Consider the following 14469-nt stretch of genomic DNA (forward strand, 5'->3'; position numbering starts at 1 on the left):
TGACCGAGCGCAGCTCTGATGTGATAGAGGTTTGGTTACACAAGTGGGAAGAAGCCTTCGCCATTTGTGAAATTAGATCTGATCTAAAGAAAATCCGTGAGGCCACACACCTTTTTATTGAGGCAGCGAATAGATGGTGGATAAAGCAACAGAAGGATCAAGTTGCTCCTACCACCTGGGAAGGGTTTAAAGCTGAATTCAAGAAACACTTTCTCCCACCTATGAAGACTCCCGGGCTTGGGATGCTTATAGAAATCTTCGTCAGAGGAGTCTGTCAGTGGCAGAGTACACTGACAAATTCAGGGAATGTGTCATGAAAATAACAGACCCTCTCCCTATGTCGGTTCAGTTAAAAGACTATATCTATGGATTGAATGACAAGATCAAAATGGAAGTTCGGGCTAAATATGTGACTACATTAGATGAATCTATTGCAGTAGCCCTGAACTATGAGGATGCCAGAGGCAGATCTGGTGGATTTGTGCAGGCAGGGACTCAATATGAGTACCCGAAAAAAGGGGTAGTTTAGAGGAAATGGATTTCAAAGACAAGTGTCTCGCAGCCAAGTGGCCAAACTAAGCAGGTGAAGCCGGTTGAGGGACCAGTAAAAACAAGTACCACCGTTGGAGTGAAAAGGAAAATAACTCCAATGGCAGGCCGGGCTTGGTCAAAGTCCTCGTTGATCCCTGAACAAAAAGAGAAAGCTAGAAAAGAAGGATTGTGCTTCAGCTACCTTCAGCGACATCAGTGGAAGGATTGTCCACTGAATAAAGACCGTCGCATGGCTAATATGATAATATCTGAATACGACGTGGAAATGTAGGAGAGTCCCAATGCGGAACATATGCAGATGCAACTGGCGGGACCTTCTCAGAGGTTAGTACCTTATTTGTTATGTGTATCTGTTGCTAAGTTAGTGACGAGTGCACCTGATAACATCCTATCTAAGCCCGCAGCAACGGGGTATACGGCCTTTAATGATACGGAGTTAATTAAAATGAAAGGGCAAGTGGCCAGTCATGATGTCATTGTGTTGTTTGACTCAGCGTCAACTTACAATGTGATTAGCTCCAAGCTCGTGAAGAGGCTGAAATTAAAGACAAGTCCATCTGACTATGCGTATACAGTCAGAATGACAGATGGAAGTTCAACTGAAGTATGGGACCAAAGGGTTACCCAGTTGGAGCTTCGAATTTAGGACTATGCTGAGAAGCTTGATTTTGAAATGACCAAGCTTGCTCATGCAGATATAGCCCTGGGTATGGCGGCATTCTAGGAAGAATCCAGCCATTGATTGGAAAAAGCACGTATATCAATTCAAGATGAATGATGTGCTTTATGTCTTGAGAGGTGAAAAAGATATACCTCAGGGACCATTGGTTTCCGTAATGGAAATCCGAAAAGCTCAAGTGAAGTTTTTATTCCTTTGCACAGCATCGGTAGAGCCGATTGATGATTCTTTGGCTAGCACTGATGTTACGCAAAGTGATGAGATGGCCAAGCTAGCTAATCTTATAACAGAGGAGTTCTCTGAATGTTTTAGGGATGAACTACCTTATGGGTTACCTCCACAGCGGAAAGTTCAGCATAAGATTGAGCTGATCCCGGGGGCAGAACCTGTAAATAGACCTCCCTATAGAATGAGTTTTGCTGAAGAGGCGGAGGTGCATAGGCAACTGGAAGAATACCTCAAGTTGGGGCAGATTCAACCAAGTTTCTCACCCTTTGCTTCGCCAGTGATATTAAAGAAGAAAAAGGATGATACGTTTCGCCTCTGTATAGATTACAGAGCATTGAATAATATCACTGTTAAGCACAGGTATCCGATGGCTCGGATTGATGATTTGCTAGATGCATTACATGGAACCGTGATTTTCAGCAAGATAGATCTTAAGTGTGGCTACCATCAAATCCGGATTAGAGCCGAGGATGTGCATAAAACCACTTTCAGGAGCAGGTTTGGTCATTATGAGTTTTTGGTAATGCCCTTCGGACTTACCAATGCTCCAGCAACCTTCGTCATGCTTATGAATGATTTACTACGTCCGTATATCGGAAAGTTCGTAGTACATTTTATTGACGATATCCTGATATTCAGTAAAAGTGTTACTGAGCATTGTGAACACTTAAGAATAGTGTCCAGTACTTTGAGGAAAGCCAGTCTTTATGTGAATAAGAAGAAAACTATACTATGTATGGTTAGGCTTGAATATTTAGGGTTCATAATTACTCCACAGGGGGTAGAAATGGATCCGAAGAAAGTGGCTGTGATACTGACTTGGCCAATCCCGCAGAGTCTGACCGTGTTGCGATCATTCTTGGGATTTGTCCAATTTTATAGAAGGCATATCAAAGGATATTCCGGAATAGTATCGCCATTGACTGATCTGACCTCAAACAAAGTACCTTTTATTTGGGGATAGAATCAACAAGAAAGTTTTAACACCATAAAACAAGCTGTGGTCTCAGGACCGGTGTTAAAAATAGTTGATCCCCAGAAACCATTGTTCCTAGAAACCGATGCAAGTGGCATTGCGGTAGGACCGCTTCCATCTCTTGCCCTAGCTTACAGTTTTGGAGTCTAGTTTGAGAGCAGCCACTCTCCTTTATGATTACATGCTTCTTAGGCGCATTGTGCCCATTTCTCTCATACTATCAATGATGTGGATGAGCGGATGCCTTGACAAACAGCTTCCCCCTTGATGACAACAACTGCATGAATTCGACCCCATCATCTTGATGTTAGCCCATCTCACCGAATCCTGTCATGATACCCATCACAATAGTGGGTGATGGGATAACTGCAAAAACTCCAGGCATTATGCAACAAAAGATCAATGACTGCACTATAAAAAGGGGGCAGCGCAGCAATAGCAGGATGATGATACATAGAGGAGGGGTAAAGATCGGGTGACACAACAGCAGTGTGGGGTCATGCAATGAAAACAGGTGTTGAAAGAGATCAAGTGATAAAGGGACCTTAAAAGAATATAATGAGGAAATAAGGGCATCACAGTGGAACAGAAGGATAGTAGGCAGAGACAGGGCCAATTAGTCCAAAGTAGCATAATTGAGAGAGAATGTCTTCCACTTGTGGACCTCGGCATCAGTATAAGACGTGGAAAAAAGGCGTGCGACCATCCATCAGCTTGAGGCTTGCGGCTTGGCTGGCCTGTTATGGTCTTTCCTTTTAGCAAAGCCTATGACAATCTTGAACTGCTTCAATAATATTATTTCTTGGACATTATAATGGAAGAAGTTTTTTATGTACATAGTGCAAATTTCTATTGTAAAGGCCCTCCATAATTGTGTATATTTTGTTTTTCCTTCAAGTTTTTAAACATAATTGCGTATATTTGATTTTTCTCAAAAAATTTAAACATAAACTTGGAATCGTTCTGTTGCTTTACCACTTGTCTTACACTCTAATTTCCTTTAAATGATATGTATGCCATGGGTAGAAAATTAAATAATCTATTGGGATTTGGTAATGAGCATCTTACTAGTGGTTCAAACTGCTTGTTTACAAATTTTTCTCGTATCTCCAGTTTCTCCAAGAAAAATGAAATATCCTCCTCAACTCTGCAAAAATGCATGACCTTCCCAAATTGAATATATTCTATTACATTTTATTTTTCCAATCACATATTGTAGCATCAATCGAGCCTTGAACTCCAAAGCACACGATTTGAATGATTGGATAAGGACTTTTGTATTATAATTTTTTATTCTTTCATAGATATATGATGCCAAGATTCTGAGAATTAAGACCATTTTTCAGATAAGAATCCATTAAGCCTAAAACCATGTGGTACAACTACAAGATACTATTATGTCAAAATGAATGACAAACATTGTTACCTTTCTAATTCTGTACAACAGCTTGTTAAGCTCTCGGACATCTCCTGAAGGGACACAAACAAGGAAAACATCAATCACTAGGTAATTTTCCTAACAAATGCTTGAGATGAGAGAATGGAATTAATTCTGAGATGGCTGTTAGAAAGCATGTGCCTATGTACATTGTGTGTGCAATATAGTATGTGTGTGTATGATATCTATCAGCTAAGAGAGAGAGAGAGAGAGAGAGAGAGAGAGAGATTAACGTCCTCGGAAGGTCTCACGGGCCTATGGGACAAAGTACACCAGAAAAAGATAGGTCACATAAGCCTCAAAGGGACTGAAGCAAAAGCAAAGGGCATGCTAATGCCCTTCTGCTGAGTGCTATGCTAAGCTACGGAGCTCCAAAGCTTTAAAAAAACAAAAAAACTCAAATATAAGCTCAAATGTAAGCTGAAGTTTGAAACTCGGAAGCTGAAATCCAGCACCAAGATAGCTCTCTGGTGTGCTGCGAAGATATCCTAGATCTGCACCTATTGGACTGTCTCACCCTGTGGAGGAGGATGTGGTCTCCTCGATCCCTAGACCCAATGTGCTCTCCTCGATCCCTGGATCCAATGTGCTATGTCAAGAGTGATGCCTCGTTTCTGGTGGTCTCCTCTGAGAAGAGCTGAGATAGGTCAGACCTCGTTCATGTCTACTCTATTCACTCTCTATGTCGGTCTATGTGTCCCTCGCTTGGTGGCGCCGTGTCTACTCTCTCCCCTGATCCATACGGTCCTCATATTAGTAGCTATCTCCTCCTCCACTCCACTGTGCCCTGAAGCTGACACAAAAGAAGTTTCTGACCTGCTTGTGTGCTCGGTCTAGGTGAGGCGTGGTGATCTCCTGCTGTTCTCTGTCATGGAAATGGATCAGTAGTAAGAGTGAACCAAAGCCATGTCCCTCCTAGAAGAGGCAATCGTTATCACCCGAAGTACATTGGTTGCACAAATTCATCTAGATGGATATGCAACATATGGGAGTACATGAAAACAATGTCATTGTGAATCACTTCACAAACCCCCCTTGACATTGTGAGAATGTCTCTGATTCCCAAGCCATGTCGATGTCGTAAAAAAAGATTTGTTGACAGGGCTTTGGTGAAGATATCCGCCACATTGTCCTCAGATGGACAATAGATGAGATCAATGAAGCCATCAGAAATACAACATAATGATAATGATTTTCAATGTGTTTCATGTGAGCATGAAAGACAGGATTGTTGGCTATGGCAATGCAACTCTGGCTATCACAGAAGATAGAGTTTGCTTTGCCATCCTGTGCATGGTGCAAGTCATGCAAAAGCTTCCTTAACCACATTAACTCCAGCTTTGTACTCTGCTTCACTGGAGGAAAGAGAGACTCGCTCTTGCTGCTTACTGAGCCATAAGATACAAGCTGAACCCGATGAGAAGCAATAGCCAGTAGTGGAGCGTTTGTCGTCAATGTCCCCTGACCAATCTGAGTCGGTGAAACCACTCAGCTTTAGAGCATAATCTGAAGCATAATGCAAGCCAAGAGAGAGAGTGCCATGGACATATCTGAGAACCCTCTTTGCTGCATGCCAATGTGTGATCGTGGGACAATGCATGAACTGGCTCAAAAGCCCTGTGGTGTAGGCAATATCATGCCGTGTGGAGCATAGATATATCAAACTGCCAACCAACTGCCTGTACAAAGTGCCATCAACCTTTTCAGTAGCATCATGCTTACTCAGCTTGGTCCCTTTTCCAATGGAGTAGCCACAGGCTTACAATTCTCCATCTTAAATTTCTGCAACAACCCCTTCAAATACTTTGTCTGTGACATAGAAATCCCATCATGGGTCTGCCAAAACTCAATGCCAAGACAATAGAGCAATAGGCCCAAATCCATCATGTCAAAGTTGTGACATAAAGCAGACTGCACTGCTGTAATTTGCTGCAAATCACTGCCAGTGAGTATGATGTCATCCACATACAGAACCAACATGACCAATTCTGACTTTTTTTTTTAAAAGAGAAAAGTGATATATTCCATTCAAAACGAATCATACAACAGGTGGGAGAGAAAGTACTATATTTCTAGCCTCAACAATGTGGCAAAAAGCCATGGTGGTGGTCTAAAATGCCATGACATCCCAAAAGGGGTCAAATGAAAAAATAATGAGCTTCCAGATTGGGAGTTCCTTTACAGGTGATTGCTTTTCTTGACCCACATGAGGATGCCTTAGTATTTGATGTTTCTTCGGGGGGCAGGCTGTCCAGATCCACAGACGATATCTTGATGGAGGTACCGTTTCAGCCAGTCAGGATAGTGGGCTTCATGGAGCATGGCTCTCTTTCACAGTGGTACTTGGATCCTGACCTGCTTCTCCTCGCCCTTGGCTCATGGAGGCTGTGGCTCTATGGAGGTGTCCCAATTAAGTTTTTGCAATGGGACCCTGGGGAATGGGAATGGATAGATGAAGGGCACCGAGAGAAGGGCATCCCCTTCTTTCGTTACACGGTCAGTAATGCTAGGAAATTCCAGCTCAGCTCTAGGGGTTGGAAGCCTACCAGAGCTCCTCATTGGGAGAACTTTCATATTTCTTCTAACTTGCAGAGAATTTTTAGGCAGAGGCTCTGGAAATCCCACCGCAATTTTTCAGCCTCAGCCTTGGTTTCTTTCTACCTTATTCCTCTGAGGTGTTTTTATTACATGCTTAGCATGGTGTATTTCTGCACAGAGCTTGCTCTAGCGGGTTTCTTTCTTACTTAATAGAAGTCTCTTTTTTGAAAAAAAAAATCCCACCGGAATAGAAAAATCACTCTCTTCTTTTGGCTTTTTATTCATGGTGGGATAGCAGTGAACCATTGGAGGTCCAAGTTCGGAGCTGACCCTTCTTGCCCTCGCTGCCTTTCTGCTTTGGAGACAATACAGCACTGCCTATGGGATTGCAGAAAGGCCAGAATCATATGGAAGGGGATTGCAAGAAATTTCAGCACTTTTGTTCGCCTACCTTTCTATATGACCTGGGGATCAATGGCCTGGCTTACTCTTTCAGGGCCCCAGTTATTTTTTGAGAGACTTGACTCCTCTTGGGCTCTTTACATCCGACGACACCTTGTGGAGTCATGCTCTCTAGAGGATGTTTCGGCCACTCTTTTTAGGGCTGCTCACTCCTCGGTTGACTCTCCATGGGAGATCCTAGCTAGCATTGTAGCATGGCACATTCTCAGGTTCACCCTTCTCATATCTTGGCCAGTACTTGGACAGATACGATACACACTCTGATGGCCATTTGGGCGACCATGCAAGGATCATCTCGAGCAGCCTCCTCTAGGAGAGTTACTTTTCTCAAAGATTGGAGAGACTCTCCCTTCTTTGCTGAGACTTCTACAGGGTTGAGATGGCATTTTCAGCCTCAGCCTTGGTTTCTTTCTACCTCGTTCCTCTGAGGTGTTTTTATTACATGCTTAGCATGGTGTATTTCCGCACAGAGCTTGCTCTAGCGGGTTTCTTTCTTACTTAATAGAAGTCTCTTTTTTGAAAAAAAAATAATAATAATAATGAGCAGTCCCATGTCCTCATGAAGGATATAAGTCTCCCATGAGCTTCCAAAGAGGTGCCTATACACTGCTCCCACTGACTCCTGACAGTGAAGATAATCTCCGCCCAAATGGAAGTGAGAGTGTCAGCCTCCGTGCATAAATGGCCCCCAAGGACAAAAGAACATCGCGAACACCATATCCGCCATAGAGTAATGCTGGAAATCACCTCCCAGGCTGACCCTGTAGGTGAAGTAGGCATGAAATCCTGAGCAGGTACAGGTACCAAAAGTAAATCTTGCGGCTCCATGATGCTGACATCTGTTCTACCCCGTCTCTGGCGATGCTGCATGAAGAAACCGTGGTCTCCTGGCTCTGACTCAAAGAGAGCAAAGGCTCCAGATCCTCTCCCCCAAAGGGCAGCACCCCATGTCATCATAAAGGACTCGGATGTAACATATGAGAACAACCTGAAAATACCTATCCATACCACTCTAGAGCTAGGGCAGCTCGATAAACAATGCTTACTAGATTCCTCTGCAAGCTGACAACGCATACACAAGGAGGGTCTACCCATCTGCTGAAGCCAAGTACTCACAGGTATACCCCTATGTATAGTGAGCCAAAGAAAATAGGATACTTTCCTGGCTCTAGTGATGCCCCAAAAGTGAGTCCAGTAGCTCAGCAAGAGCTCTGCAGTAAGTCCTTGTGTGTGCCAATGCTGTGAGGCTGATGGTCGGTGATGAGAGTCTCTCTGCTGAAGCCTGTAACCTGCCCTCGTCGAGTACTAGAAAAGGGAAGAGGATGGCTGCCTGCCACCAGAGCAGGCCACATCCACTCACCTGGGTCCCAGTCGAGCTCCGCGAGAGGTCGACCCTGAAAAATCCAAAGTCTCCATCTAGGATCCTCTGCAATGGTCAACCTGGAAGGATCTATGGCCCATTCCTTACCCAAGCAACCAATGACCTTGACCCTCTGCCAAAGGAGCTCCTGTCGATCCAGGGGCTGAGTGGGATACAATCTGTGAGAGGAGTCTGACTCAAAATAAGTAAACGGTGCCGGTCCTAAACGAGCTCTCCAGCCTCACTAAAACAACCTGACCAAGTAGAGATGGGATGAACATAGGCTGTATCTGTAAGCATATCCCTCCACTCCTGAGGAATAGCTCTCATGATCAGTAATCTGGTGGCAGCAATCTATCCAAGTGGCCCATGTCTATCTCTGATCTCCTCCTCTGACATCTCCACACCTCCCTTGAACCAATCTCTGACTGTCACAACCCCCTGAGCATGCCATCTGGCCAAGGGAGTCCTAAGTTCTGTACCAGGGGAAGATCCTTGATACCGAACCAGGGGGTTATGATAAAGTGGCTGTCGAGCAATTTCCTCTCTAGAGGAGGGAACTGCTCTGATGAGGTGCTATCGAAAATGATCCCATATCTGAATAAGCCTTTTCCCAAGAGGTGAGGAAGGTTGAGAATGCTGGTCCATCAGGAAGATCCAACTGACTCTACCTACCCACTGGCCTGCCGCTCTAGGGGTGCACTGGTGAATCCCATGCAGTAAGAACTGCTTCCACGGCTGATCTCCTAGAGTCAAACCTCTAACAAGAAGTTTGACTAAAAGGGCTCTGCTTTGCATCTCAGGATCAAGAACCCCAAGTCCTCCCTGTGAGGAGGGTAAAGTGATAGTATCCCATGAAACCCTGGCCCTAGTGTCCTCGACACCATCACCACCACACCACAAAAAGTTCCGGAGCGATCTCCTCACCTGACGAATCGAGTCAGCATGAAAGCACCAACATGACGCAACGTACCACATAGTCACTAGTAGAACCTGGTTGAGTACCAGTGCTCTTCCAGCCAAAGAGAGTCTAGCCGTACTCCAATAGGCTAGCTTTCTTTGGATACTCTCAAGAACTGGGGCAAACTGTTGCATCGGGGACACCTCAATGCCAACCTGGAAGCCTAGATATCTCGTAGAGGTGCCTTTGGGAATCCAAACAAAGCCTCTGTCTCCTCCCCATGCTGGGGTATCCTGCTGAGCTCCAGTCCATATGCCTTTTGATTTGTTCCAATTGACAAGTCCCCCTGAGGCTAGGCAAAACTTGTCAATTGAATCCGCAGCAGTAGCGAGACTATATGCATCTCCTCTGACTGTCAGTGCCGTGTCATCAGGAAACTCAATGTCCAGAAGCTGTTGCTCCTACCGGATAGGCAGATGGAGGCCCAAAGTGCCATGACTGGTAGCCTCCATAAAGTATCCCATAGCCTCCGCTACGAAAAGGAAAAGGTAAGGTGCAAGCGGGCAACCCTGTCATACCAATCTGGATAGCTGAAAAGGCGGTCCTCTGCCTCCACAGACCACCATCCTGCTAGAAGAGTGAGAGTAAAGTGAGGAGACCCAGGAAATCCATATATCACTGAAGTCTAGCCTCCTCATAGTGCCAAGAAACCCCAATCCACCCTATCATAAGCCTTCTCAAAGTCGAGAAGAAGAACTGCAATCTCCTGCTGACTCTCCTTCGCCTAGTGAGTGGCCTCCCAAAAAGTAAAGATGTTATCCAAGATGCTCCGATCTTGGACAAATCCTGTCTGAGTAGCTCTGATGATATCTGGCAGCATAGGCTTTAGGCGAAGAGCCAAGGTCTTCGCTAGGATCTTATAGGCTGTCCCTAGAAGTGTAATGGGTCTCCAATTACGTAGGACTGTCTTGTCTCCCCCTTTCGGGATGAGACAAATCATACCTGTGCATAATGTCTCGCTCAAAGATCCTGTATCGAGAGCCTCTTAAAAGGAAGAGAGTAGATGAGGCCCAATCGTATCCCAAAGAGCTCTGAAAAGAAGTGGCGTCAAACCGTCCTCCCCTGGGCATCTGTCTCTGGGCAGCTCATGTAACGCGTCCGTGATCTCCAGGGGCTATCCAAAACATGACTCATCCTATCTGAGACCATCAGGGGGATATGGCTCCAAATCTCCTCTCTGGCTCTGATCATCTCCTCAGTGACTTGATCGCCGGTGTAAAGAGTGGAATAGAAATCAGAAGTGATCTCAACAAGACGGTGAGGGTCCGTCTGAAGAGCCCCGGCCTCATCCACAAGTCTATGAAGACTATCCGAAGAGTATCTCTGACCCACTGCCCTGAAGAACTCTCTAGAGCATCTATCCCCCTTCTGAATCCAGAAAGTCTGCTGGTAGTAAAACCTGAACTGGGCCCTCCTACCTTGAATCTCCTGTAGTCTCTCCTGAGCCTCCGAAAGCTGCCCTCTGATGAAAAGAGAATGAGGAAAACTCTGAATCAATCTCTGAAGTTTGGATACCTCTGCTCTTGCGTTCCGATCTCTGATTCTAAGCTTTTCCTTCTCCTCTTTTGCCCTCAACTGGCAGGCCATGCTGACTCTAGCCAAAGCCCCCTCTACCCACATCAACCAGCCCTGATCCATAGGAGTGTCCTCTAATAACCAAGCCCCTCTCAACCGTTCCACAAACTCTGTGTCCTGAAAAACAAAATCCGGAACTCTCACTGAGCCTGTGCTCTCCAATCGAGAGGTAGGAAGAATCTGTAAAAGGAATGGAGCATGTTCAGATAAAACATAACCCGGGCGGATCCTGTCCTCCTCTGGCTTGGCCCCATTGGCCAATATAAAACCTGTCAAGTCTGACCAAAGAAAGAGAGCCATGGAAAACCCCGGACCAAGAGAACTGAAGACTGTCAGCCAAGTGACGAAAGTCATCCAATCGAGCTGCATCATGAAGTCCAGCATGCAAGAAAAAACTATCCCACTCCACTCTCTCCCTATCAGAAAGGCCACCCTCTGTCTGACCCGCCTTGTCTTCAGAGAATTCAACCATGTTGAAATCTCCTCCAATAATCCAGGTGTCTGTCTGAGGAAGGGACTCTCTGAGCTGTCTCCAAAAAGCACGTCTATGGGCTGGATCCGTGGGAGCATACACATTGAGAACACCAATTGCTGTGCTCTCAATGTGAAGAATAACATAGCATGCTCTGCTCTCCACTAATGTACCCTCTTGGTGATCTCTGAGGCCCACCTAGCTGAAACTGAAATGCAAACTCCTCCCCTCGTGCCATCCGGTGGGCTCCAATATGTCCGGCTCTGCCCTATGAGTAAGGATATGCATATGTCAATCCTGTCCTAGGAGAGCTTATGCTCCTAGATAAGCACAATGTCTGGAGGGGACCCTGAGGAAATAAACTGAAGGGAGTCCCTAAGCAACTGCAATCTACGACCATCTGCATCTGAGGTAAATTTGCGGCCGTTCAGTCCTCTCACATTCCAAGAAATGATGGAAAACCTAGACATCATATGGAAGTGAGGGTGTGTCAGTGGCAACGGCACAAAAATCTCTCTCTGACGGCGCAATCCAAAGGCGGTCTCTGATCAAACTCCAAATCTGCCCCAACTCCTGTAAAATGGCTCCATCCAAGGGAATAGTACTCTGGCGCGAACTGAGGAGCTGAAAGTCAAACCAACCAGCACTCCTGGGTAGATCAAAGTCTCCCTGAATCTCAAAGAACAGAAATAGAAAGGCCCTCCCACCGAAGCCAGGTCGAAGAGTCCTAGGGCAAGAATGAATCTACGAGCCGACAATACGATGAACCGATGAAAACTAAGTCATGCATAAGAGCTGTCTAGCAATCTCGTTGTCAAGTAACTCAGCTGACCAACTTTCGCTCCCCCAAGATCGAAAGCTACCTCCAGAGAAACGAAGAACATGCCCCTCTCTGGAGAGAGTAACAGATCCCAAGTACTCCTCTACCTCCTCTGACCGTCGGCAAAACACCGGTAGAAGTTCCAATCGAGTGAGGGAGTCTGTGATAACCTCTCGAGCCAAAAAGGGCCAAAACTCAACGGGCAGATCTCCATCAACCATCTTGGGGTCAGGTCTAGGAGTCAGAAGAGCTGAAAAGGGTTGGGCCGTCCTGACTCTGCTCCTAGAATAGGTGAGAGGGAGAGGAAGAATCTGCGACAAGGTGTCTGTCCACGTGGGTGACTGATACTCTCGCTCAATCTCATCTGCTAGGATCTCCTAATCCTCATGCCTGTCTGGGTACTGAGCAAAATCTGTGACTGCACTCGCAAAAGATCTGGATAAACCAGGAGTGAAAAGCTGCGAGGATGAGGCTGTACTAGGAGAGGTGTCTAAAAGGATGCTCCGCATAGCAACAAAGGAAGGTACTGTGCGACGGGACTATGAAAGAGGTCTCGAGGGAACCTCATACAAGCGCATGAGATCCTGGGATGGGCTCTCACTCTGACCTCTGTCGTAAAATACCACTCTCTCAATGGACTGCTGGGGAGAGGCATCCATCACAGTAACTGTAGCCTGAGCAGTCTCCTGCTAAATAACTGTCTCCGTAACCAATATCTGAACCTCCGGGGTAGTAGTGTCTAGAGTCCTCAAATCCTGAGCTACTATCTCCTGCACAGCGTGAAGACCTGCCTGTGGATGGTCCTCCGCATCTCCCCTTTCCGGGGTCTCTTGCACATGTGTCTCGACTCCCTGAGCTATCGTCTCCTGTACAGTGTCAAGACCTGCCTGCCGATGGTCCTCTGCATCTCCCCTTTCAGGGGTCTCCTGCACATGTATCTCGACTCCCTGAACTACTGTCTCTTGCACAGTGTCAAGACCTGCCTGCGCATGGTCCTCTGCATCTCCCCTTTCCGGGGTCTCCTGCACATGTGTCTCAACTCTCTGCCATCTGTGAGCTCATACCTGGGGCTGCTCATACTGTTGGCTCTCTCTCTGTCTCCGTCTCCTCCGAGCTCTCCGTGAAAGCTGTTCCACTGGAGGCACCTCCAGGTCCTTTGAGTCCACTGGAGTCTCCCCCAGAGGAGTCTCCTCTTGTTCTACTTAATGAGTCGAAGCAGGCTCAGAGACCCCTAAAGGTTGAACTGTATGCTCTGGGTCACTGGTAGGATGAGAAGTATCTGGAGTCTCTGATCGACAAAAATGACCTACTGTATACTGTATGCTCTAAAGGTTGAACTGTATGCTCTGGGTCATTTTTCTCGGTGGCACCTCCTTATCGATTGCCCAGATCATGACTGACATCTGGAGTGAGATTATACATACCCTCAGAGGCCAGTGGGACCAGATACAGGGGGACTCCCGGGCCGGTCGGGAGAAGCGGAGATGCTTCTTCTGGGTTTGGGACACACAGGGCCTCTTCTTCGAGCAGGCTTCGCAGGGCCTTCGGTGGCGCTACTCACCACCTCTCTGGCTATTCATTCACTCTCGCCTTATCTTGTTCTCGAAGTAATATAATTAGCACTGTTTTTTCGGCAAAAAAAAATAAGTACTCTTTGAGCCTACTTTGTAGACTGAAGGACAAAAGAAAAGTACCCTCTGCCAAGCAATCATAAAACCGTAACTGAGACACCCAATGAGGCCATGCTGGTGTACACCCAATCACGTAACTGTTGGCCTCTACCGGGTAGAAAGCCAATGATGTGCGTCAAACGAAAACCCTCCTCTGCTACCTCAATCATCTACACAATGTTAGGAGGAAAAGAAACTGTGACTTCGATCTCCTCAGGTTCGGTGACGGGAGTGGCATTAGTGTTCTCCATTGTCTCAGCATGCGCTGTCCTGAGGGGAGGAGCTACCTCTGCTGAAAATATCCACCAAGAACTCGCAACCAACCTCTAGAATCCCAAAAAACCCCTGGCTAAAGAAAGCCCCAAGATTCAGCCTGCGTGGAATGAAAACAGGCCGCTCAATGTTGAAGCAGAAAGCCCCGCCAATGTCTGGAAGCAGCCCAGGAACACAGCTCTCCGAAACACGAGCAGAACAGCCCCGGAGAGGGCCCTGAAGCAGCCCAGCCTAAAGCACAAGGGAGGGGCAGACAACAGCCTGAAGGGCGGCCTAGATGGCAGCCTGAAGGGCGCGACCAGCAGCAGCCAGCAGGATCAGCAGGGTGCCCAGCAGCCAGTCGGGCTGGAGGGGGGGGGGGGCCACAATGCGAACGGGCTGAAGGGGGGCACGACCACCAGGGCAAGCGACCTGCAGCCAGACGGGCTGAAGAGGGGGGGCGCGATGCGATAGCAAGCTGAGGGG

The 14469-nt window shown here is 46.7% G+C and overlaps 1 protein-coding gene across 1 annotated transcript in view; it reads right to left on the reverse strand.

Moving 5' to 3' along the window:
- LOC147890734 (intraflagellar transport protein 57-like) overlaps window positions 1-14469 on the reverse strand; it is a 264145-nt gene that overhangs the window by 174719 nt on the left and 74957 nt on the right. The window contains exons 13-14 of the mRNA XM_087389811.1: window positions 3862-3905; window positions 3504-3582 (exon numbers count right to left, since the gene is read on the reverse strand). Of these exons, the coding sequence (XP_087245937.1) occupies window positions 3504-3582; window positions 3862-3905 (123 nt within the window). The remainder of the gene's footprint in view (window positions 1-3503; window positions 3583-3861; window positions 3906-14469) is intronic.

The sequence above is a fragment of the Dipteris shenzhenensis genome, chromosome 18, assembly GCF_047967505.1.
Source record: "Dipteris shenzhenensis isolate YYH24624 ecotype China chromosome 18, Dip_SZ_1.0, whole genome shotgun sequence".
Classification (NCBI taxonomy): domain Eukaryota; kingdom Viridiplantae; phylum Streptophyta; class Polypodiopsida; order Gleicheniales; family Dipteridaceae; genus Dipteris; species Dipteris shenzhenensis.